Source organism: Tursiops truncatus, chromosome 21 (assembly GCF_011762595.2).
Source record: "Tursiops truncatus isolate mTurTru1 chromosome 21, mTurTru1.mat.Y, whole genome shotgun sequence".
Classification (NCBI taxonomy): domain Eukaryota; kingdom Metazoa; phylum Chordata; class Mammalia; order Artiodactyla; family Delphinidae; genus Tursiops; species Tursiops truncatus.
Window position 1 is genome coordinate 11,573,411 of NC_047054.1, and position 26,080 is coordinate 11,599,490.

Genomic DNA, 26,080 nt, shown 5'->3' on the forward strand with positions numbered 1-26,080 from the left:
ATTGTAATGTTTCTTTCATTTAGAATTTTGTTGATTTTGGTTCTGTTTTCCCTGGGGAGTCTAGATAAAGGTTTGTCAATTTTATGTTTTCAAAGAACCAACTCTTAGTTTTGTAAATCTTTCTATCATTTTCTTGTTCTCTATTTCATTTATTTCTTCTCTTTATCATTTTCTTTATTCTACTGACTTTGGGCTCAGTTCGTTCTTTTTTTCCTACTTCCCTGAAGCACAGAGTTATGTTACTTGGGATCTTTCTTGTTTCTGTGTGAACTTGTCTCTTAGAACTGCTTTCATTGCATCTGTAAGTTTTAGTATGCTGTGTTTCCATTTTTGTTTGTCTCAAGATAATAGTTTTATTTCCCCTTTAATATCTTCTTTGACCTGTGGGTTGTTCAAGAGAGCCTTGTTTAGTTTCCATGTATTCATGCAGTTTCCAGTTTCCTCCTCTTACTGATGGTATATGTTGTGGTCAGAGAAGATACTTACCATGCTTTCAGCCTTCTTGAATTTGCTCAGACTTGTTTTGCGGCCTAACATATGGTCTGTCATAGAAAACATTCCATGTGTGCTGGAAAGAACGTGTATTTTGCTGTCATGCTATATAGAATGTTCTGCATGTGTCTGTTAGGTTCATTTCATCTATAGTGTTGTTCAGACTCACTGTTTCCATATTGAGTCTCTGGATGATGTACATCCATTGTTGAGAGTGGGGTATTAAATTCCCCAGCTATTACTGTATTGCAGTTTATTTCTCTTTTTAGCTCTGTTAGTTTTGTTTTGCTTTTTTGGCCACACTGCGTGACTTGTGGGGTCTTAGTTCCCCAACCAGGGATCAGACCCAGGCCCTTAGCAGTGAAAGAGCTGAGTCCTAACCACTGGACTGCCAGGGAATTCCCTTAGGTCTGTTAGTTTTTACTTTATACATTTATGCGCTCCAGGGTTGGGTACATAAATATTAATTGTATCTTCTTGATGGATTGACTCCTTTATCATTATATAATGGCCTTCTTTGTCCCTCTCTACCATTTGTAAAGTCTATTTTGTCTTGAAGTATCTTTTCCCATTATCCATTCACTCTCAGCCTATGTGTGTCTTTAAGGCTAAAGTGAGTCTCTTCGTAGGAAGCATATTGTTGGGTCTTGTTTTTTTTTTTGATCCATTCAGTCATTTTGTGTCTTTTGATTGGAAACTTTAGTGCATTTAAATTTAATTATTGATAGGCAAGACACTTTGTTAATTTCTTTCTGGCTATGTCATAGATCCATTGTTCCTTGCTTTTTATCCTGCTCTCTTTGTGGTTTTTGTTTGTTTTTTGGCTGCCTTGGGTCTTTGTTGCTGCGTGCGGGCTTTCTCTAGTTGCGGCGAGTGGGGACTGCTCTTCGTTGTGGTGCTCGGGCTTCTCATTGCAGTGGCTTCTCTTGTTGCGGAGCATGGGCTCTAGGCACATGGGCTTCAGTAGTTGTGGCACGTAGGCCCTAAAGCATGCAGCATTCAGTAGTTGCAGCACACGGGCTTCAGCAGTTGTGGCTCGTGGGCTCTAGAGCGCAGTAGTTGTGGCACACGGGCTTAGTTGCTCTGTGCCATGTGGGATCTTCCCAGACCAGGGATCGAACCTGTGTCCCCTGCACTGGCAAGTGGTATTTAACTTCTATTTCTTCTCCCCCTCACATTTTAGGTTACTGATATTATAGTTTACATATGTTTTATGTTGTATCTCCAAGGACAGATTATTGTAGTTATGACTATTTTTAGTACTTTTTTTCTACTTTTAAACTAGAGTTGTGATTTATGCACCACCATTACTGCCATATTACAGACTCTGACTATGAATTTACCTGTACTAGTGAGTTTTACACTACCTTCCTGTCTTTATGATGTTAATTAGAGTCCTTTTATTTTGCTGATGAGCTCCCTCAGCTTTTGTTTGTTTGGCAGAGTCTTTATCTCTTCTTATTTCTGAAGGACAGTTTTGCTGGTATAGAAATCTTAGTTGACAGTTTTTTCTTTTAATATTTTATAACATTTTATAATATTGTAGGTTAATTATAATTCAATAAATAAAGTAAAAATTTTAATAATTAAAAAAATATTTTGAATATATCATCCCATCCTCTCCTGGCCTGAAAAGTTTCTCTTAGAAATCTCTCCAGTTTTATTGGGGGAGGGTAGCCGGTTCCCTTGTATGTAACTTGTCTCTTTTCTCTTGCTGCTTTCAAAATTGTTTGTCTTTGACTTTTAACAATTTAATTGTGTGTCTCAATGTAGATGTATTTGGGTTCAACCTATTTGGGGTCCTTTGGGTTTCATAGATCTGGATATCCATTTCTCTCCCCAGGCTTGAGACATTTTCAGCCATTATTGCTTTAAATATACTTTCTGTCCCTTTATCTTCTCCTGGAATTGCTGTAATGTGGATATTGTTGTTTCTGACTATGTTGCACAAGTCCCTCTGGCTTTCCTCATTCTTTCTTTTTTTTTGCTCCTCTGACTGGATAATTTCAGCTGTCCTGTCTTCCAGGTCACTAATCATTTCAATTGTTTCTCTGTATTGTGAAGGCTACTTTTGAAGCTCTCAGTTGAAATTTTTCAGCTCAGTGACTGTTTTTCAGTTCCAGGATTTCTGGTGTGTGGTTTTCTTTTTGTTTTTGATGCTGTCTGCTTCTTGTTTGAACTCCTGTTTTGTTCATGTGTTGTTTCCTAATTTCATTTAGTTGTCTGTTATTGTGGTTCACTAAACTTTGTTAATAGGGTTATTCTGAATCCTTTGATAGTTCATAGATACCACATTGCTTTTGGGTCAGTTACTGGAGCTTTCTGAGTTCCGTTTGGTGGTGTGACATCTACCTGCTGTCGTGACGCCTGACTCCTTACGTTGTCTTCTGCGCTTTTGAGTGAGTGGGTTCCTCTTCCAGGCCTTATAGGTTCTTTGCTAGAGACAGTTCTTGAGCAGCTTAGTTTGGGTTTCTGGACCTGTCAGCTGCTACCGTGCTCAGGCAGATGGGCTTGCTATGCATGTTCACTCTGGGGCAAGGCCACTATCTGAGCCCTGGGCCCTGAGGTCCTGTTGGGTCGGGGGGTTGCTGCTGGCTGACAGTGTTCAGACAGGTTGGCTGGCTTGGTTCTCTGCCCACGTTGAGCCTGTAAGAGGGACCGCAGGGGCCTGGGTTCTCTGGTTAGGCTCCACAAACAGCCAGGATGGGACGCTATCCTCAGCAGTAGAGGGGGCTGTGCATTAGCTTCTGTGCCCTGGTGGGGCAGCAGCGTGGGCCTCAGGGTCTGCCCAGCTCAATGTCTGGGATCCCAGATCTTACTGGACTGTGCCTGAATTCCCTGGCTACACGGGGCCACCGGTTCTGCTCTGCAGAAGGGAAGAACCTCGGGCTGTGCCCTCCACTCAGTTGCCACTGTAAGCAGGGCTGCTGGATAGACAGCACAGCCTCCTGTGTGCTCTGCTCAGGGCCCCTGGGCAGGCGGGCTGAAGGCTGTACTCAGCCGTGGGCGGGCCGTGGGTTAGTTTCCCCTCCCAGGGGCAGCAGATGGTCAGGCTCTTTGTGGTCTCGACTCAAGCTGACCCACGCCCCAAGTTCCCTTGTTGGATGGTGCCGCTGGTTTTGCTTTGTGGGTGATCAGCTCTGCCTGTTGGACTCTGGTTGGCAAGGCTGGGAGCTTTACTCAGCCGTGGGCAGTGCTGTGAATTCACTTTCTGCCCAGGCAGAGCGGGAGGCCCGGAGAACCCAGTCGGGCTTTGTGCTCACGCGGGGCAGTAGACGAGGTGTGACAAGACCCTCCTGCTAAACTGCTCCAACAGAACGAGTTTTGGTAAGTTATGGATGACAACTTTCTTTCTAGGATTCCATAGATTTTCCTCCCATGGGATGTGAAGTACTTTTTTTTTTAACGGAGTTATGGGCACAGGGAAAAGTAATTCTTAGTTGTTCGGAGCTGAAATTCATTTTCTCATCTCTTTTGGACAGCTTCTTGGGTACTGCTCAGTTTCATAGCGTATCATGTGTGTCTTCATTTTGGGGCCGTCCCTTTCTCCTGGCTCTCGTCTCACTTATAAAGAATTTTTTTACCCCTGGCCCTTCTGACTGCAGGACGCATTTGAGTTTGTCACCTGCCCTCTGAGGATGGAAACTTCCTCACCCCACACCGCGAACGGCACCTGCCCTCCACACAGCCCACCTTTCCAGGTGAGCTCAGGAGCGCTTCCACGTCCACGGGCACCCTTCATGTGGCGCTTGTGGAGGGCAGCCTCCCTGAGATCAGGGGCAGAGCCCTTGGGCTGGGACCTGCTGGGTGGCTGCAGTCATGTCTGTGGGTGACATCCCCGTGTCCCTCTCGGGGTGCAGTTCAGGTGTAAACGTGGGCACTGCAGGTAGAGCAGGTCTGTCAGTGAAGGAGCGGTCTGGCTTTGACACATTCTTTTGGGATCGTTAAGCCCAGCGTGACGGCCGCGCTCCTGTAGGATGTGCCTGGCCCAGGGTGGGCCTCCCTCAGGCTGCCGGCGGGCCGTTTGCCCCACACTGTACATGAGCGCTCACCACTCAGAACTCCTACTGCTCTGTCTGTAGATGTGACATCACTTGTCACTTAGTAGTTATCTGCCAGCAGAGAGAGGTTTTCGCACCTGGTCTGATTTCTTCCAGGTGCTGTGTCAGCTGTGACCTGGGACATCTGCTTGTTGGGGACGTGGAGCCTCGCTCTTACGTCACCTGGCAGGTACTGCCAGCCCTTGAGTGGCAGTGGGAGAGGTGTCCTGAGTCCCCACAACCAGAGGCCTGGATTCACATGCCGGGGACAGATGTGGCATCCAAGGGGGTGGGGTCACCTACAGGTTCTGAGCCCGGCCAGACTAGGGGCACCAAGGCCAGCCCATGGAGGGAGAGGCGGGAAGAAGGCTGCCCTTCTTGAGGGGCAGCAAGGTGGAGGCAAGCCTGGTGGGCAGTGTCCAGTGGGAGGTGTGGGTGAGGTTAGAGCTCAGGGTCTGACACAGGCCCTTATGCTCTCCACGGAAAGGTGGTGGGTGACAACCAGAGAGCTCTTTGGCTCACATGCATCCCTGCACCTGCCCAGAGGGCGAGCGCATCTGTGTTTCCCAATTACACGTGAGAAGAAGCTGGGAAGGGAGGGTTTAGAGGCAGAGGAGTAGGGAGAAGGGGGAGAATGCCCTAAGCCAGTGACACGTTCCTGCAGTGTGGGCCTCCCGGACTGAACGGCACAGGTGGTTTGTGTTGAGGTTTTTACTATTTTAAACGTTTTTAGACGCTCCTTTCGGTGGTGGTTTTATCTCTAGTTTCCCCCAAGCTCTGGGGCCCACATCTAAGACTTACCATCTCATTTAGATCATCTCAGCGATTTGTAGTAAGTTTCTCCTGTAGGCTACAGAGTGGTTGCCCTAGAACTCTTTCCCCCCGCCCCCAGTTTTATTGAGAAACTGACACGCGTCACTGTATAAATTCCACATGTGTAGTATGATGCTGTGACTGACATACGTCAGGAAGTGATGACCACGCTAGGGTTAGTTACCACCCATCATCTCGTGTAGATACAGGAAAAAGAAGGAAATAGGTTTTTCTCCTTGGATGACAACATAGGATGTACTCTGTTAACAACCTTGCTGCACAGGCAGAGTGGGTTCCGTCCAGATCACTGCAATAGAGCAAGTCATGCCAAGTTTTTGATTTCCCAGCATGTATAAAAGTTGTGTTTATGCTAGATTGTAGTCTGTTAAATGTGCAGTAGTATTATGTCTTTAAAAACGTAGACACCTTAATTAAAAAATGCTTAATTGCTAAAAAGCATGCCAACCATCATCTGAGCCCTCAGTGAGACAATCAGCCCTGGAGGGGCGAGCGCGGCAGGGTCGCAAGCTGTTTGTTTCCTGTTCTGCGGATGGTCTCACACCACTGCTCGCTTGCAGCCTCCTGGTTCAGGTTTCAGTGCTGCTGCATTTTTAACATTTCAAAGCATTTAAAGCCAGGTCTGCCCTACGGGAGATGCCCTCCTCCATCCCCTTCAAAGAAAACCAGCTGCAGTTGGTGTGATTTTGGGCTCCAGGGACATGAGAGTGGCTCACGGTAAAGGCAGTTAACACGAGACTTCTGGAGATGTCCTTCCTTTTCTCCATTCCTCCCTTATTACTGTATCTCTTTGAATCTGAGATGCCAGGCGTTAATTACATCCTGATTTCAGAAATGAAAAAGTAGAAAATCATTTGTCTTAGAATAAACAGAAATGCGTGGTTTCTTCTCAAAGTCCACCTGGAGGTTGGTGCAGCCCCGCACCTCGTGTCAGGAGCCCCACCGTCCCGACTGGCTTGGCGGCAGTGTGGTCACTGATCGTCTGTTATTAAACGTGGGTGGGTTTACCCACTGTCCTCACTGGGTAACGGAGATTACCTGCAACTGATGGGAAAAGTCGCTGTGCGGATACGGCAGGTAAGGAAATTGGTTCCAGCTTCTGTGCTGAATGCCAGCCCCGCAGTTACTGCATAACAGCTGTGACCTGTTTATTCACTATGTCAGATGTGATCTTTTTTTAACCTTTTATTAGGTTCAGGGAGCGAGTTTCCGGGGCTGGAAAGAAGTGACTTCACTGTTTAACAAGGATGACGAGCAGCACCTGCTGGAAAGATGTAAATCCCCCAAGTCCAGAGGGTGAGTAGCTGCTATCTGGACAGCAGCCGTTCCAGCGGCGGTGGGGAAGCAGGGCAGTGTGCAGGGACGCTGAGGGCTTCCTTCCCCGTGTGAGGAGACAGAAATGAGTCGTACTGATTTTGACAGTAAGCACTTAGAAAGATTATGGAAAAGTGGAAAAAAAGCTTCTCTGACCAGCTCTCAAACTTTAACAGTAAATAGAACTTATGAGCCTTAAAGCAGCTTGTAGCCATGCTTAAGGTGTGTAGTAGTTTCAGAAAATCAAGAAAAAAACCCAGTTAAAAATGCAAAGATTGACTGTAAGCTGTAAAAGATTTTAGAAAATTGGGGCTTCCCTGGTGGTGCAGTGGTTAAGAATCCGCCTGCCAAGGGTAGGGGACATGAGTTCGAGCCCTGGTCCGGGAAGATCCCACATGCTGCAGAGCAACTAAGCCTGTGCACCACAACTACTGAGCCTGTGCTCTAGAGCCCGCAAGCCACAACTACTGGGCCCATGTGCCACAACTACTGAAGCCCACGCACCTAGAGCCCGTGCTCTGCAACAAGAGAAGCCACCGTAATGAGAAGCCTGCATGCCACAAGAGAAAGCCTGTGGACAGCAACAAAAACCCAACACAGCCAAAAATAAATAAATTAAAAAAAACAGATTTTAGAAAACTGAATATATTTAAGCTGACAGTGCTGCTAATTTATTATAAATATTTTGAAAGTTTAAAAAATGTATTTAGGGAGTTCCCTGGCAGTCCACTGGTTAGGACTCTGCGCTTTCACTGCCGTGGGCCTGGATTTGATCCCTGGTTGGGGAACTAAGATCCCACAAGCCATGCGGCATGGCCAACAACAAAAAAATGTTTTTAAAGATGAAAATATAAGTTCAGTGACGACCTAGTGGAATTGCCAGTGGCAGGTGACTCCTGGTGAGTCTGACCGTAGAGAGGCTTCTCTCCCGAGGACCGGGTGCCTCGGCAGCACTCATGACCCCCCAGCACTGTCTGGCCCTCCCCTGCCTCTGACCCCGTGGTCATGACCTCATGCGCCCTCTCTGCAGGGACTGTGTAAGTCGGTCCTCTTGGATGTCAGGGTGGCAGCTGACAGGGGGCCTGAAAACACGCCTGTGTCCTGGCCCCTCGGTCCAATTAAATGAGACTCTGAAGGGGTCGGGCCTGGACGCCGGCGTTTTTACCCGTGTCCTGGGGATGCTCCCGGCCGCCAGGCTGGGGGACTGCGGCCAGAGCCCTGAGTCGTGTGTGAGCATTCACCTCCACAGTCGGCCGTATTTTCCTCAGAGCGCACAGCGCTCTGAACATCTGAGGCTGCAGCTCTGAATAAACCTGTGGAAAACTGAACCTGTGGTAAATGGAGTAACGCCCCGTTTCTGAATCTGGACCTGGGGCTTCTTTTCTCAGGTTGGTTCAGAGACGAGCTCGGCCTTCCGTGTGGCCTTGAGACAGTCTGCTTTTTCCTCTTCTGTTTGAGAGTGACTTTGCATTTTGCCAAGTGTGGTACCTTAAATACAGCGTTCACAAGTTTCCCTAATCATGTGTAGTGACTGCTTTTTCCTTATTAATATTTCAAGTTTTACGTATAAATCTGTGTGAGCTTTCCAAACAAGACTTCTTTAAAAAAGAACCTTTTATTTTATAAAATAAACACAACTTGAGGCTCTGAGATGATTGATCACCAACACTTAACTCTTTCGTCTCCTGTAGAACTAACTTACGATTAAAAGAAGACTTGAAGACGGAGAAGAAGTCTGGATTTTGGGACAATTTGGTTTTGAAACAGAGTACACAGTCTAAGAAACCAGATGAGATCGAAGGTTGGGAGCCACCAAAACTTATTCTTGAAGACGTGGCAGCCAACTCGGGCGACCCCATGAGTGACCGTCTGTCCGGGCCGGGCTGGGAAGAGGACGCCAGGGGCTCCACCAAGTACACCAGCCTGGCCGGTGCCGGGAACAGCTCGCGCTGGAGCCTCAGGTCAGCGGGGAAGCTGGTCAGCATCCGTCGGCAGAGCAGAGGCCACCTGACGGACGACTGGGAGGAGCTGGAGTGACGGCCCCACTCCTGCGAGTTCACAAACCAAGGTCTGCCTGATTTTGCACCTTTGTATCTCATTTCATTCAGATTCCTAGAGTTTGCTGTATCACAGTGTGTTTTTAGTAGAGTATCAAGTTTGGTCTTTCCCTGATGAAAACTGCAGAGAATCTGCCCTGTGCTGTTTTATTTGGACTCTCCTCTTCAAATGCTTACTTAGGAAATTCCTCAGTGGACACGAACAGGGACCGCACATCAACTGCCTTATGTGGAAACGTCCTCCTGTCGTCCACGTGTTGCTGAGACTGGAGACGTGAGGTTTGCTGCTGTCCGGGAGGAGCGCAGTGGTAATTTGCATTTTGCCACAAAACCGTCTTCCTGTGTCCTCGGTTGCAGTTCTTTGTTCCGTGTCTTGATCCCTTTCTCTGCATGTAGCACATACGTGTAGTCTATGACACAAGAATGTAGCAGCTGCGCAGTTCTCTTCTGTTGCCAGAAACCTGCAATCCAGGTGTAAAATGAATCTTCCAAAGGTCATGTTACATTGTGTTAACTCTTCTTTTGTACTAAATTTTAAAATATGCAAGCAGAATAAACCCTGGAGAAGCAAAGGCTGTATCTGATCAGCGTGAATGCACTGTCTGCAAACGCGTCTTCATCTCCAGCCTCCTGTACGCGCATTAGATGATGACGGTGGTTCTTACCTTGAGGTTTTATTTTTATTTCTCCTGAACTTTTAAATATTGATCTTATTTTCTTCTAAAACTTTGTTCTCTGTTTTTGATTGCAGATCAAAGAATGCTATATATAAAGCATGGATCAGTTTTAGTAACTTGACAGTTAATTTTGTTTGGAAAATAATAACTCGCTTGTTAAGAGTTAAAACTGTATGTAAAATGATGAAAGTGCCTCTCTTCTCTAACACCCAGGGTTTTGTTTTTCCAAATGAGAGACTGGCTGGTTTGGGCACGTCACTGAGGCATCTCGTGTGTCTCCAGACTTGCTCTCTGCCTCCCTGATAGACTGGCCCCGTGGTCAGGTACCCGTGCACGTGTGTCCTCAGCAGGACAGCTCCGATCCACAGGAATATGTGTCTATCTCAGGTCACGGTGGCTTCACAGAGAAGGTATTGGGGTTTTTTGGTTAAAAACAAAAACCTCCAGTTACACTGTGCATTCCTCTCTTTAAAAGCCACTGTCCTCAGTGTTCAGTTCTGTGCTGTTCGACGTAAAGGGGTGCCATTTAGCATTTCTGTGGACTCCGGGGGGTGACAGTGTCTGCCTGTCATCTGTCATTTCTCAATCAGTCATCTGTCTACACTCTGTCATCTCCAGCCATCTATGTACAATGTATACCTGTCCTCTAACCATCTCTCTCGCTCTGTCTACGTAGCGTCCATCAGTCATCTATGTCCATCTTTTTCTAAGAGACAAGAAGTTTACTTCACTGAGCCTTGAAAGGGGGACATGTAAGTGGTGGTAAAATCCAGTTTGCGTTAGAACCTTGAAATGTTCATACTGGAACTGAAAACCGTGTTTCCTCGGGGAAACGGTTCAGTCCATAGACTGTAGTCCTTCTCCCTAAAGAGACGCTTGCTGTGGCTGCAGACGAGCTCCAGGCCGTCATTTACGCGAGGATTTTAAAGCAGGAGCCGCGGGCTTGTCTTGGGCTAATCCTGTGTTGAGGTGCAGGGAGGCAGACCTCGTGTCCGAGGCTCTAGGCAGGGAGCTCAGCGCGGTGGTGGGGACAGTGTCCTCACTGTGGGGAGCCTGTGCCCGTGTGCTGCGACGCTCAGTGCCCGTGACACACCCGCCGTGGTGCACAGCTGGCAGAACAACTCTTCATACCATTGTTCCTCAAAACCAGACCGGGGTTGGAATATGCACATAAATCACACTTATCTACAAAGATAAACGTAAAAATGAATTTTTCTTCTGTTGTATCTGATTAAACAAAAATATTTGTGGGTTTTAATATAAATATTTATTGGTATGCTTTGGGGGAAAGATATTTTTTCTTGATAGAATTTACCGAAGCATCTTTGTTTTGTTCACTGGCTGATGAGAAAAGAGGTTTGTTTGAATTCTGTAAAAACATAGCTTCTCTGTGTGAAGAGTGAAGTGTCTGCTCTTTCGACTGTCGTTTTTAACAGAAAAGTGATTGGCTTCAAAGAAGGTTGAATTCTTAATGCTGAGGTTTTTTAAAATAAAACATGCTTTCTATACTCTGACTGTTAGTTTGCACGGTTACTGGAATCTGCTTCCGGTGACTCAGTCACTCAGAGCTGATGGTACCCGTCTCGACACCTTCAACCTCATTTAAGATGCCAACGAAATGTGTAGACTCATAAATCAACGACCAGCTTCAGCCTCAGCTGTCAGGATTATCGTTTGTGTATCTGAATGGACGCTGTTTGGGAACAGCAGGCGCTGCGCCTGCCCTGCCCTGGGCCCCGCTTCCGATTTTACTGCAGTGACTCCACGAGTTAGAGCCTGAAGCAAGCCCCTCCTCAGCACCCAGCTGACAGGAGGACGTTCTTTACTTAATCATCTTCATCTTGTAAAAAGGTTTCCATCTGTTTTTCTCAAACAGTGGCCTCTTCTGGAGAGAAACCCTGACCTCCCTTAGGGACTGGATGACCACGATGCCATCTCAAGCCAGGTGACACGTCCGAGTCCCACCACCTTCCTTTCCCGTGGTGTGCGTGTTTCTGCCTTTCCCTCGCTGGTCTCCTGGCCTGTCCCTGCCCTCGTCCCCTCTTCCTCCCCTCCCCCCCACCTCACCCACTCCTGCTCCCGTCCTGCTCTACACCTGCTCTGGAGGCGTGTGGTTCCACTGGTGGTTTCAGACCCTGAACCTCAGGTGCTCACTCACAGACATACGTCACCAGATATTTTCTGACTGTTGTCACAGGCCGGGGACTTTCTCTTCTTTCTCCCCATTTACTTCTAGCCATTTATATACTTTCTAGTTTTTATGGTTCTCAGTTGATATTTGAACAAAAGAAGGGCAGAACACTATTTAATAAGCTTTAAAGAAATGAATTGGCTAAAAATTTAACTTTGTGATAAAATAGTCCAAAGGGGGGTACAGACGGTGCTGAATGACTAACCAAGGGACCTGCTGCTGCCACTGCTTTCTTTTGGCAGAAGAGCGGTTCTGGGTGATGGATGTGGGGCAGGAACGCCCTCCGAGGGGGTTTCCCAGCGCCTGTGCCCTGAGGACAGGCACCGTCACTTCCTAGTAGTTGCCGCTTCACCACAAGGGTCTGATGGGGCTGTGACCCACACGTGATGCTGTCGTGGTGAGTGCGTGTCCTCACGGCTGTGTTCTGTAGTTTGTAATCGTGGATACAGGACCTAGCCTGGTCCAGAACTGTCTGCAGGGCACCTCCTGGGTCGCAGGGTCCCTTGGGGCTCCTGGGGCAGGGGGGTGGGGTAGGGTGGTGGATGGCCACATCCTGTCCCAGCCTGGTCCACTCGGTGCTGGCCAGCTGTTAACGTTCAGCCAGCTGAATGCACCTGTTTTCAGAAAAAGCGCTACTTTGTAACCTAAATGGCTTTCGATTCATGTTGTGCAGAGTCACATTGCAATGAAAAATTACTAATCTTCACTAATAGCAGAACAAAGTGATGAACTATTGATAGATTTTGCCCACTGTTGAAAAATGTAAAATTTCTACTGAAAGAAGCAGTCTCAGGATTTGGAAAATATTTGAGCTGTGTCCTTTAGTAACAGGGTGATGAACGCAAAGGTGACCCCCAGGGTGTGAGGTGTCACATGGGTCTAGAAGGAAAGCCCCGCATAGCTGGGTAGCACCCCGGATTTGGTGCCCCTGATGAGGTCATCGTGTTACCCTGGAAACAGTGGCCCAGCACCCGACTTTCCTCAAACTCACGGGGAGAATGACGTGGCAGACGAGACCTTTTAACGGTTGCATTCGGATGAGGGATTGCAGGTGACTTTCACCTCTATGTTTTTCACGCCTTCTGGGGTATTTTGAAAAATCAGTTAGACAAGCGTACAGACCGTATTAACAAGCAAACCAGCTCCGCTCTGGGTTTTTCTAACCATGTCGTCTCCCCGCTGTGTTCGCACAAGGACAGGTCAGGGCGCTGCGGCTGGGCCTGAGGTCGTGGGAAGGTGAGGTGTGGCCGGGCCAGCCCTGCAGGGGGCCCTGACCCGCTCGGTAGTGAAGCCATGGGGGTAATAAACCGAAAATTGGCTTCTTCCCTGTGAGGAAGAGGCCGTCTTTTCTGACCGAGTGTCTGTGTTCCAGTTCCCAAGTGGCGACTCTAGCCTTCATGCAGAAATTCTGAATTTAGAAATGGTGGCTTTAAACAGAACAGCAAGGGAGAGATGACACGTGGCTGTGGCGTGTGCATCTGCCTCGTGGGGGGAGGGCGGTGAGGAGACCTCAGACTCTGGCATCGGGCGAGGGTCTCAGGCGCCATCCACTCCACTCTCTGGTGCCGCCCGGCCTCCTGCGGGGCACCTGGTCCATCGGGGCTCCCGGAGGCGGTGCCGCTGCGCCCGTTTCCCAGATGATCAGAGTGAGGCTCCGAGGGTGTTTGTGCCCAGGCACTCATTGGACCAGGAGCTGAGATCCAGGTGGGGAAGCCGGAGGCACCTGCTGTTCTGAGGGGTCTGACGTGTCCCCAGGACTGGTTGGGGGTGCAGGGCCTGGCTTCAGACTCACAGGGACGGGGTCTAAATGCTGGCTTAGACCTCGGGAGGCCACACAGTTTGTCCCTCGTCGCAGAAGGCGTGGCTGGACAGGGTGTGGCTGGCATGGAATGCGGTGGTGAGGGCCAGGCGAGGCTGTGGGGCGTCTGGGCAGGTGTCCCCACCTGGCGGTCCCTCCTGGACGGGTGGAGCCCCCTGCCCGTATGCACCGGGCAAACGTTTTCATGAAGCGGACGGAGCATGGGATTCAGTGGGGTGAGGAGGCCGTGTAGCTGGTGGACGGGAAGCTGAGAGGCTGGCAGAGTTTGGGAGACGTTCCTGGGGCAGCAGGGGTGCCAGGGCCTCGGAGCGGGAGGTTACTTCAGATCTGCAGGCTCTGCGAGGCTGGTTCAAGGAAAGGGGCTCCTCCTGGACTAAGCTTTTCGCACCTGTCAGCCACCCAGGGTCCCGATGGTGAGGAAGCCAGCGCCCAGCTTCCGTGCATTCACAGCTCATCCAGGAGAACCATCCCCAGTGAAACAGTCATTCTCCTTTTAACAACAGGAAAGGCCACGCTCGGCTGTGAACAAGAGTCCCCACACCTCGGTCACTCTGTGGGTCCTGAGGAATTGGGGGCCCCCGGGTCTCAGTGTGTGTGAGAGTGTTAAGAGTTGTGCTTTTTCTGTACAGCGTGTGCCACTCCTGAGCCCGGTAGCAGCAGGCATGTGCAAGGGAGGCCAGATTACACCTAAACCTCTAAGTGGTGGTTATTTTTCATAATTAACCCGTCACATTTCAATTTGGAAGTGACAGGCATTTCAGTTTTTAAAAACTGTATCATGGAAAATATCTACGCAAAGGCAAGAACAGTGCAGTGGGCAACTCAGCCACTGAGATTCCACAGTTGCTGAACGTGTCATATTTGCTTCACGTGTGTGTTTTACCTGATAAACGATTTCAAGGCTGAGCTATATATTCACCACTTAAAAGTAAATTACAGACATCGTGACGTTTCGCTCCTGAATGCGTACAGCATGCATTTCTAAAAACGAAGCTATTGCCCCAGCATAACTAACTACTACGTCAATGGCACACCTCACAAAATTAACCATTCCCTAACATCATCTGATACCCATAGATACAGTCAGGTTTTCCCGATTGTCTGGAAAATGTCTTTTTAGCTGCTTTTGATTTCGTCCTCAAGACCACGGCATGGTGTGTGCATTGTGCCTGGCCTGCTGCAGGGGCTCAGCCGATACTCAGGTAGGTGTGAAATGTGGGCATGGGGATGACAGGTTCCCTCCCGCCTCGCCTGCCTGCAATTGCCTCTCTCCGCCTGCAGGAATGTGTGTCTGGGGACTTGCTTCTGTACAAATCCACCGCTTTGTGCTGGGTTCTGATACTCAAGAGTCCTTTCTCTGGGTATCGGCCAAGTTTCTGATTCTGTCCCAGGCCTCTGTCGTCTGTCTTCTGGTCGCCAGTCTCCCTCCAGGGTCTTTGGCCTCAGTGAAGTGGTGGATAAGTTTATATAATTAGAAGTTAATGTCTCAGCATGACTTTTCAGAATTGCAGAATTTAGTGATAAAGGCAGGGTAGAATTTTAGCTTTCAAGAGAGTTGAATAAATCTGGAAGGGGGTGGTGATGGGAAAAATATCATTTGCTTTGAGTTTTCTTTCTGAGAAGTATTTTTTTCTTTAGAGGCTAGGGTTTCAAAATTCTCTTCTCCCTAGAAACTTAGAACTGGCTCAGTAAGCTAGCAGGAGGATGCCAAGAATTTTTGTTCTGTAAGAAATCTCCAAAGCTCAACATGCAGAAGCACCTGGAAGACCAGTTTCCCTTGGGAACCAGTGAGCAGGACCCAGATGAGGGCATTGCTCTCCCCCAGGAGATACGCAGCTCTATTCTAGTACTTCGCTGTTTCTCTCACTTTATAATTTTGGGTGCTTACAGATCTTCAAAAGGCAATGTGAGATAAAATACTGGAAAGATATCAAAATGTAAGTAATTACCTTGAAGTAGAATTATGGGTAGCATTTTCTTTTTTTTTTGTATATTGGCTTTTTAACAGAACTTTTTACAGCGAATATACATTACTTTTGTGATAAAAAAACAGGGCGACAAATGTTGTTGAAAAAGTAACACCTCAGTTTTTAAATGGAAAATAGCAAACATATCCAAAAGAAGAAACAAAATTATATAAATCATGGGCTGGCACACTACAGCCTGGTGGACAACTGTGGCCGTCCCCCTGTACTTACTTATATGGCATACAAGTTAAGAATGTTTACATTTTCAAATGGTAGAACAACTTAAAAGAATAATATACTGTGACACATGAAATCCCACAGAGTTTAATTGGAACACTCGCTATCAATGTCCCCCACGCAGTTGAAGTCTGAGTTACGTATAGATTGTCTATGGCTGCAAGAGAGAATGTGGGCCCTGAAAAGCCAAAAATATTTAACACCTGCCTCCTCACAGAAAATCTGCTGAACCCTGGTGAAAACTCCTTCACGTACACATCCTTCCCCTCTACAGTTTTCAGCTCCTGGCCAGTCTTGTTTTATCTTTAGTCACCCCCTAGCCTCAACCAAGAGAATTAACTATGTTAAAGTAAATCCCATAATCCTGTAATTTCATCATCTTCATGTTGTTTAAATTAAAAAGTTGAGAATTTACCAAGAAGATGTAATAATCATAAACATACATGAACAAACATTAGAGCTTCTAAACATATGAAGCAAACACTGAGGAAAGAAGAGCCAGCGCTATATTATAGTAGGAGACCCCAATACCCCACTTCAAGAAGAGACAATATCCACCATTAGATCAATCAATTTAATACACGTTATTACACACAGAACAAAGGAAAAACATGATCATTTCAATTGATGCAGAAAAAGCAGTTGACAAAATTCAACACCCTTTCACGATGGAAATACTCAACTAATTCTGAATAGAAGGCAACTGCCCCAACATTATACAGCCATATAAAAAGTCCCAGCTGACACCCTCTCAATGCTGAAAGACTGAAAGCTTTTCCTCTAAGATCAGGAACAAGACAAAATGCCCACTCTCACTACTTCTGTTCCACACAGATTGGAAGTCTGCACCAGACAGAGCCATCTGGGCAAGAAAAAGAAATAAAGCATCCAAATTGGAAAGGAAGTATTAAAATTTTCTGTTTGCAGGTGGCATGATCTTACATGTAGAAAATCCTAAAGACAACAAAAAAATCAACATACAAACATCAGTTGCATTTCTATACAATAACAATGAAAAATCCAAAGAGGAAATTAAGAAAATTTCATTTTTTAATGGCAACAAACACTTAGGAATGAACTGAGTGAAAAAGGCTGAAAGAAAAAGACACAAATAAATGGAAGCCATCCCATGTTCATGGATTGGAAAACTTCCACCCAAAGCAGTCGATAGAGTCAATACAATCCCCACCCAAGTCATAATGGCATATTTGGTCAAATGATTTTCAACAAGGGTGCCAAAACCATTCAGTAGGGAAAGGACAGTCAACACACGTTGCTGGGAAAACCACATATCCACATGCAAACGAATGAAGTTGGATCCTTACCTTATTATGCTATGTGCAAAAATTAAAACTATAAAACTCTTAGAAGAAAACATAGGGAGAAAGCTTCATGACATTGGATTTGGCAATGAAATCCTGGATATGACAAAATGTGCAGGCACCAAAAAAAAGAATAGCGAAATCGGACATCAAAATTTAAAACCTCTGTGCGTCCAAGGACACAGTCAACAGAGTGAAAAGGCAACCTAGGGAATCGGAGAGAACATTTTCAAGTTGTCTAGCTGATAAGGACTTAGTGTCCAGAGTTGTAGTAGTTCTTTCTATATTCAACAACAAAGCCACATACAACTCAATTAAAAAGAGGGCAAAGGACCTGAATAGACATTTCCCCAAGAAAGACGTATAAACAGCCAACAAGCACAGGAGAAGATGCTCAACATCACTTCTCATCAGGGAAATGAAAATCAAAGCCATAATGAGATATCACCTCCCAACCATGTGGACAACTACTATAAAAAACAAACAAAACAAGCCCAACCTCACAAGATAACAAGTGTTGGTGAGGATGCAGAGAAACTGGAGCCCCTGGGCACTGTTAGAGGCTGCACCATTGTACACTCCCACCGTGGAAAATAGTACGGTGGTTCCTCAAAATATTAACTATATAATTAGCACATGATCCAGCAATTCCACTTCTGGGTATACATTCAAAAGGAAACGAAACCTTTATCTAGAAGAGAGATTTGTACACCATGTTCACAGCAGCCCAAAGGTGGAAGCAACCCAAGTGCCCATCAACAGACAGAGAAACAGAATGTGGTCCAACCACACAATGGAACACTACTCAGCTCACAAGTGAAGGAAATCCTGAGCGATGCTACAACACGGATGAAAAGACAACCACTTTATGATTCCAGTTACATGGTGTGTCTACAGCAGTCAGACCCATAGAGACAAAGTGGATGGTGGGGGCCAGAGGCTGGTGGGTGGGGAAGGGGAATTAGTGTTTAATGGGGACAATTTCTGTTTGCAGAGATAAAAAGTGTTCTGCAGACGATGGTGGTGCTGTTTGCACAACAATGTGAATGTGCCTAAGGCCACGGGACTGTACACTGAAACACGGTTAAGAGGGCAAATTTTATGTGTATTTCACTGCAATTAAAATTTTTTAATGACATTTGAATTTTCTATGTAGATTAAATAGTAAAAAGCTACTTGCATTCGTCTGTGCAAATTTCTCAAATGACTGTCAAAGAAAAGTGAAAATTTTATCCAAATAATAAAAACAACATAGTTGAGGTGTCTCTCCTGTCTGACACAGAAGAACAAACACGGTGTGTGGAGAATCTCGCCATCCTGAGCGAGAGACACGTGAAAAGCCCTCTCGCATCCTCAGGTGGCTGTGCTCTGAGCACCTCTGTTCTCCATGTGGGCCTGAGTCGGTGCTGGGGGCGGGGAGGGCAGCAGAACCCCCAGGAATACGCCTGAGAGATGCATGTGCCAATGACACCCAGAAGGTGCTGGCGAGGGGGCACTGCAGTCACACCTTTGCGGTGGGAAGGAGCAGGCCACACCAGCCATGGCAGGGGTCAGGAAGGTGCACGTGGCACGTCCCTGCTGGGATTCTGGGGGGCGCCCAGGGGACACTGTTCTCCAAAAGTGAGGGTCTGCTTCCTCTGCAAAAAGGGACAGAAAGCAGAGCTCATCTGGAGTGAGGTCAGAAGACGCGACCACACCCAGATAGGAGCAGGGGGGTGCGAGCTGAGAAGCAAGTGGATGTCGGGCCTTTCAGCCGAGCAAGTGTCGGCAGCAGGAAATCACTGGGTCCCTCAGGGTTTTCCCTCCCAGGTTTGCAGATCCTTGGGTATCTCAACGGGTGGGGGTGATGCTGCATTTGGTAGGGAATACAGGAAAGGGAGAGGAGTGAAGCATATGCATTTTCTCACACCGTTAATGAAAGAAAGAAATGTCATAAGCCAAGACAGCTTCTGCCTTTTCATCTATGGTTTTCAGCACACTTCCTTCTGTAACTATGGAGGAAAGCAGCAGATGAAGTTTACAGCCCGTTTATTGCTAGGTTAGGGCCCATGATGAAGAAAATGAGCTCTAACCAAGATACGTCTCAGCTATTACGTTAAAGGCAAAGGATTTTCCAAAAGGGAGGATGTCACTAAACTGAAAACAGACGCTTCTCCTCAGTAACTTCAGTTTCCAAGGAATTATCCTAATGCTTAAAGGAGGACACACACCAATTCTTCACAAACCCTTCCCAGAAAATGGGAGGGAACGCTCCCAAGGCAAGCCCCTTCTAGGAGGCTGTTTTCACCCTGATACCAAAACCAGACAAAGACTCACCAGAAAAGCACAGCTAATCTCTCTTGTGAAAATGCTCAGTAAAACCAGCAAACTAAACCCACCAAATGTGTATGGAAACCACATGGGACGTGGGCCTGAAAATGCAAGGTTGGTTCAACACACAAAAGTCAACACACGACCACCGCTGTAGATGTAGAAAGAGCACTCGAAAAAATCTAACATCCTTTCATGATTAAAAAAAAAAACCAAACACGTCAACAAAGCGAGGCTGGATGGGAGCACCTCACCCTGATCCAGGCGTCCACAGAGAGGCCCAGCATGCACCACACCCACAGGCGAAGGGCAGGGAGCCTCCCAGGAACATGCTAGGATGTGTGTGCACTGCCATCCACGTGCATGGGGGTCTGGCCGGAAAGCTGGGAAGGAGAGGAGAGAGGGAAGGAGGGAGGGAAGAAAGAAGGAAAGGTGAAAAGCCACCTCTATTTGCGGAGGACACGATGTATATCCACGTCCTAAGGAATCTACAAAAAATACCGCTAGGTTTAATTAGCGATTTCAGCAAAGTTACAGGATACAAAATCAGTATACAAACACCTTACATGAGCATTTTGTTTGATTCTGTATGTTTGTTAGAATCTGTACGATTCTAAAAGCAGCATTTACAGCAGAAATAACATCAAATCCTTCAATACTGTCCCTAAAGGAGACATGGTTCTCCATGGACAGCCCTGAGCAAACGCACAACAGATGCCATGAAACTCCCAGACTAGCACCTGGACCTGCTGCAGAACCTAATGTGGCTCCTCCTGGCCCATGAGTCACAACCCGGGTGAGAAAATGTACCTCAAGGCAAAGGAAGACGCCACAGACTTCCAGATGCCACTTCCTGAGGGTGGCAGTTCCCGCAGGGGCGGCTTTGGGCCCACTCCTGGCCGTGCTGAGAGGGTAGAGGGCGTGCAGATGACACATCGTGGGGAGCGACACCGTGCAGCCCGAGTCTGGTGAGCCCTCTGATGGAGCCACACTCAGAAATGACACATGAACCTGCAGCTCAGGACGATCCTTCCCTTCCTGTTCACGTCATCTGATCTTCCGTAAATGAGTGATCAGGACCCAGGAACTGTGTGCCTGGAACTCTCTGCCTGCCCCCAAATGTATCCTGCTCACGCCCCCTCCCAGTGCTGCGGGCTCAGGCACACCTGCTATAGGTTTTGCCAATGCCTGTGTGCGGTTTTGGGTCCAAGCACATCTGCTGCCTCTGGAAACGGGCTAATTAATAGGGGGAACAGCTGGACTCTTCTCCCAAGACTTTTAATGTTATCTGGGGAAAAAACTCACTTCAAGAGGTTAACGTCCTCCTAAGAAGAAACTTATACAAAAAAGACTAACACCCCAAAAGTAAAACAGGCAAAGAACACAATTAGGTAATTTGCCAAAGCAAAACAAAATACAGGGCTTCCCTAGTGGCGCAGTGGTTAAGAATCCGCCTGCCAACGCAGGGGGCACGGGTTCGAGCTCTGGTCTGGGAAGATCCCACATTCCGCAGAGCAGCTAAGCCCATGAGCCACAACTACAGAGCCTGCGTGCTGCAAACACTGACGCCTACGTGCCTAGAGCCCGTGCTCTGCAACGAGAAGCCACCAGAATGAGAAGCACGTGCACCACAACGAAGAGTAGCCCCCGCTCGCCTCAACTAGAGAAAGCCCGCGCACAGCAACGAAGACCCAGCTCAGACAAAAATAAATAAATTTATATGTTAAAAAAATACAGAAACTCGCCAATAAGCTTTCAGAAGACATGTCCTACCTCACAGCCTCTTCACATCCATCTTCGGGGGAGAAAGATGCCGCCTTCCATCCTCGCCAGTGCTCCGGAAACATCCTTACAAACAACTGACTCGTTTCCCTGGTTCTGCTTCTCGTTTATGGTAAGGAGATCATGAGATGCACACAGGTGCACACGTGGTGATGCTGATCACAAAGTGATCTGTTCCAGCTGTGTGGTACCAGGTCGCCAGTAAAAACCATATTTTCACAAACACTTTTGAAAAAAAGGCTGGTTATAAAATGAAAACAGTATATATGATGTTTACGGTTTTATGAAAAGCTTTCACCCAATACACACAGAGGGAAACTATCATTTGACAATTAAGCATAGTCTTGGCTGTGTCAGTTCAGCACAGAATGTAGTGAAAATACACTCTTTATTTACAAATATGCAAAACAGCAAATTTCCATGTGCTAAGAAGGAAGTAGAAATGACTTTGCTTGGGTCCTTGACCCTGTTCAGTCTCCCCTACACCTGCCGGGGCCATTCCTGCATTCCTTCTGGCAAGCACAGCTATCTCTGGGTGGCAGGGTTATATGCAAGTTTTATTCTTTTATAAACCTTTATTTTCAAAATTTTCTAAAACGTACATGCAATACTTTGAAAATAAAACAATCTTTGAAAGGTTTCAATAAATGATATCAAAATCATTGATACTACTTCCTTCAGTAAGATGCAAAACTGATGAAGTTAAAATCGGCAGATAAACATGATTTAATACTTTGCCTGCAAAAGGGGATTCAGAGCAGTACAGTGCAGGTCACACTGGGCTGGCCCCCAGGTCAGGGCCCCTGCCTGCCAGCATCGGGCCATGAGCCCAGGATCACAGCCCCAGACTCACGCCTTTGTGGGTCTCGGATGTCTGCACAATTCACAACCCAACGCTGAGCACCCAGAAGACATGCACATACTTCCCTGGGTTCCTTCTGTATCCAAGAGGATTCATATGGACACGACCAATACAGTTAAAATACATCTCAAGAAAAATAAATATTCTGCACAATGTCCTTACAAGGATCAATGATCTATCCCCGCCCCCGATCACTACAAAATCAGGAAACTATCATTTGACAATTAAGAAGCGTATGCTTGGCTGTTAGTGTCAGTTCAGCACAGGATGCGGTGCTGAAAATACAGACTCTTTCTGAACCACATTCAACAAACATGCAAAGTTGCACATTTTAATGCGCTTAGAAGAAAAGCATTTTTTAAAGAAGGAAGTAGAAATGATTTTCCTTGGGCTCCCTGGCCCCACTTCACGGGTGGAAACAACAGATGCTCCCGCCCGCAGGTGCCAGGGAACTTTTCCACGTCCCTCCACGCCCTCCAGCCTGGGCACCAGGTCACGGCTCGGTCACGGAGGACGCGTCCTACCACGCTGCCCAGGCCACGGCGCGGTGGGGCCCTTAGAACTTGAAGAGGTCGATGAAGTGCTGCGGGGACACGGGCGTGAAGCAGCTGTCAGGGTCAGCAGCCGTGCAGGGGTGGCCCGAGTCCTGCGGGAGGAGTGGGTCGTTACCACACGGGGCGTGTTTCTGGAGGGAACGCAGCTCAGAAGTCGCCAGCTGCTTGTTTAAACGCGCCCCGGACCCCACCACAAAGGTGCGTGGACAGCAAGCGATGAGAACTACGAAAATGAAGGCAGCCACATGGCTCCCCGGGGTAGAGACTTCCCGAAGGAATTCCTGCTCCAGTGGATGGGGAGACGGGCTCTCCTGAGTTAGGGCCCCAGAGGGAGCCCTGGGCTCTGCGCCCCCGTCCTGGCCACACTCCTCCCCTCCCGCCGTGGGTTAGGGTCCACCCCGGGACCTGCTCTCGGCACCGCCCACCCCACTCACCAGAGGGCCCAGCACTGCGTCCCGCAGCAGAAACGGGGCTCAGGTCAGGAGACAGAGCAGCCTCAGGACTGGGGGCCAGTAAGGCTGGGGACCCGGTGGCCAAGTCTACACCCTCCCTCTGGTCTACAGGGCAGCTCATGGGACCCCTGGTCGTGGCGAAGCAAGCAGGCCAGTCGCACATCAGCAGAGGGTGCGGCCTGAGGGGCACCAGCCTCCTGGGGACGCGCGCAGACGCGGGCAGAGCAGGAGGTACCTCGAGTAATAAAGCAAGGCGGCAGTCCTTGGAGACGGCGGAGAAAGGGTCAGGAAGGAGTGCAGAGAAGGGAGGAAAAAAGGGAAAACAGGGTTATTAGGAAGAGCCAGACTGTACTTAGCATTTAGGCTGGATGTGTATTATTTACGCAAATGGCTAAAATCATCAGGCAGCTGAATCAGGCACCGTCCAGCACCTGAAGGGCCACCTGGGACACTGCCACAGTTTCCACTTCCTCGAGTCTCGGACTGACAACTGATGAGGCTGCAGAGCTAAATAACCGTCGGAACTGTTCACTGAAAGTGCACAGAGCGACACTGACACATACGGTTTACACTGCAAATATTTATGGCAGGTTTCTCGGAAGCTCCCTCATTCCCTCTTTGCTGTCTGAGAGTCAACTCCGTGGAATTCAGAGCACGAACCAGACTCCACGCAAGCCCAGGCACCCCAGAGCCCGGATCCCGCGTGGACCCCTGCGCATCCACGGTTTTCAGCTCGAGGTCAGCACCAACCTGCCGCTCTCGCCTCTTGCCGGCCCGGCCACCTGGCCCGCTTCCCCACCCTCGCTGGAGATGGGGGCTGGCCATCAGCGCGGGCTGGGGTCAGCAGCCTCCCTGCTCTGGCCACAGACCCACGGTGTGGACCTGGCAGTGGACACACCGAGACAAAAAAGGACACGGGGTCCTGATTCCCAGCCTTTAACTGGACTCATTCTGTCTGGCTTCCAACTCACCCAACCCCCAGTGTTGACCGAAGTTCAATGAAGTCGAGAAACTCAGCTGGAGGACGGTCAGGCGGAAGGAACACAGTGGTCTCGCGTCACTACTCAGCAACCCGGGAGGGCCGGCCCACAGAAGCCAGACAGACCCCAAGCCGGCACCTGCGCTCGCCTGAGTGACTCGGCTCAGTGACTCCAAGACCGTGGTGCACAGTTCTTAAGCCCAGTATTTCCCCTTCTTTCACTTTGGAGGAGTTCCCACAAAGGCAGGTAGAAAACTAACCCCCAGACTCCAGAGAGTGAAGCCAGAACAGACAGGACGGCTGGGGCAGCTGAGAGGTCAGAGCCCAGGCCCACGTGGGCGGAAGAGGACGAGTCTGGCAGTGTGCGGGAGCCGCACCATGGCGGGTCCCCACCAGCACCCGGCGGCACCTGATGGTGTCACGCTGCTGTCTCTCCATCAGCAGAAAGTGCTGGCGAAGGTGAGTCAAAGCGCAGGGGCCACTTCTGAGCACCAGCCCCGCGCAGGGCAGGGCACTGCTTAACCTTCACGACTCCACGCAGCAGGTCTGCCCCAACAGGAGGCTCCATGAGGCTGGGAACTAGGGTGAGGCCACGGGATGGTGTGGGATGAGGGGGTGGGGGAGAGAGTCCGGTCAGCTGGGGCAACGCAGGGGACCTTCCTCGGGAGCTGACACTGCAAGCAGTTTCCACCAGAAATTCCAGAGACTCGTCTTTTTTTTTTTTTTAAATTTCCACCCACAGATTCAGAATAAAGTTGGAATGGCCTCTAGGAGAAAAAGCTACAGTGTGACCCCACGGGTGGACCAAACCAGGCCCTCAGGCCTGAGGCTGCATGGACATCGAAGTGCTCAGCTTTCAAGGCAAGACTGAACATTTCAGAGCCAAAAGACCAGCAGGAGACACTTGTTCTGAATTTTCATAAACAAAAGAATCCACAGGCCAATTCTTCTGGAAACCTAAAAAATCACATCTCAGTTTTAAAAAATCCAGAACTTCCGTGCTTCTCGATGCCTCAGCAGCACATTCTTACACCAACAGCAGGGAGACGAAGGAGGGTGCTTCTCTGTTCACTACTTCAGAGACAGGGCTCCCACACTCTCCACACACTGCAACGGCATTCTTAGAGAAACGCCCATCACATCCGCCCCAGGAAGAAACACCACTGCTCCCAGTCTCTCTCTGGAATAAAGTGATCTGCTCAGAACAGAAAACCCTGGGGAGGAGCGTCAGTTCAGAGCAGCAACCAGACGGTCTCGTCTGCTCTGACTCAGCCGTGAAGACGCCTCCTCACGTGTTTTCCACGGGCACCTGCCCGGGTATGCGTTTCTATCCCTGTGATTGGGACCAAGGGCGCACAATAAGGGCTCCGCTCCATGTACTGTAATCCCACTGACTGATTCGCCTGCGTCCCCGCGCAACGCAGCCGGCACACCGGAGAGAATGAGCGTGAGGTGCCCCTGCCCCAGAGGAACAAGGTTCCACAGAACAGCCACTGCAGCCATGTAACACATTTCTTCTTTTTAATTGTGTGGGAAAAGCCACACTAGAATACAAAACAACCAATTACCAATGACGTGACCTCCTGTTGGTCATGAGTGGGGACAGCAGGACCTGCTCGCCTGCAGCCCAGGAGGTAAAGCTCTGTTGACACAGGGACTCTCACCCCACAACCACGGATTATAGTTAAAAAAGAGCCACATTACCACGGATATAATCTGAAATGAAAACAATTTAAAGTAGTCATTTCTCTTCCAACAGTTTAGAGTCTGCCATGTAATCCATGCAACAAATTACAGATAAATGAAGAGCAAAAGAAATACACCAACAGCCAAGGCGCTGACCAGGCGGAAGGCCTGCGGCCTTACAGCCACGCCCGAGGACACGGAGGGGCAGGCGCAGACCGCCTGCCAGTTTCGCCACTTTTCTCCCTAGTGAAATTTCACCACGTTAACAAGCAAATTCAAACTCAAGGCAAACTATGGAAATGATTTTACTGAGAGGAGGTGCATGGAAGCACCCCACTCCCCCGCCCTGGAAACTTGTTTTTATCAGAGTCTGGACAGGAGAGGAAGGGAGCCAGAGAGGGAGGGGATGGGCCCAGACAACTGTGGACATGGCTCAGTCTCCACCACGGACCAGACTTGCTAAGTGTGGCTCAAACACATGAGAAGCCTGGGCACCTTCGTGGGCCTC

At 48.5% G+C, this 26,080-nt stretch overlaps 2 protein-coding genes across 15 annotated transcripts in view; one reads left to right on the forward strand and one right to left on the reverse strand.

Annotated features, from left to right (window-relative positions):
- TDRP (testis development related protein) overlaps nucleotides 1–16,689 on the forward strand; it is a 59,470-nt gene extending 42,781 nt beyond the window's left edge. For 2 of the 3 annotated variants that reach the window (XM_073798624.1, XM_019921264.3), the window contains 3 exons: nucleotides 4,098–4,193; nucleotides 6,556–6,659; nucleotides 8,369–16,689. In XM_073798624.1, the coding sequence (XP_073654725.1) occupies nucleotides 4,098–4,193; nucleotides 6,556–6,659; nucleotides 8,369–8,714 (546 nt within the window). In that variant the 3' untranslated portion in view covers nucleotides 8,715–16,689. The remainder of the gene's footprint in view (nucleotides 1–4,097; nucleotides 4,194–6,555; nucleotides 6,660–8,368) is intronic. The other variant, XM_073798625.1, reaches the window with a different exon arrangement.
- Nucleotides 1–26,080, reverse strand: part of FBXO25 (F-box protein 25) — a 98,533-nt gene that overhangs the window by 27,083 nt on the left and 45,370 nt on the right. For 5 of the 12 annotated variants that reach the window (XM_073798617.1, XM_073798615.1, XM_019921247.3 and 2 more), the window contains one exon: nucleotides 16,181–23,169. The exons of 2 other annotated variants lie outside the window; for them this stretch is intronic. In XM_073798617.1, the coding sequence (XP_073654718.1) occupies nucleotides 22,603–23,169 (567 nt within the window). In that variant the 3' untranslated portion in view covers nucleotides 16,181–22,602. Of the gene's footprint in view, nucleotides 10,597–16,180; nucleotides 25,603–26,080 lie in introns of those variants that run through there. 5 more of the 12 variants (XM_073798621.1, XM_073798620.1, XR_012328967.1 and 2 more) reach the window with 4 other exon arrangements.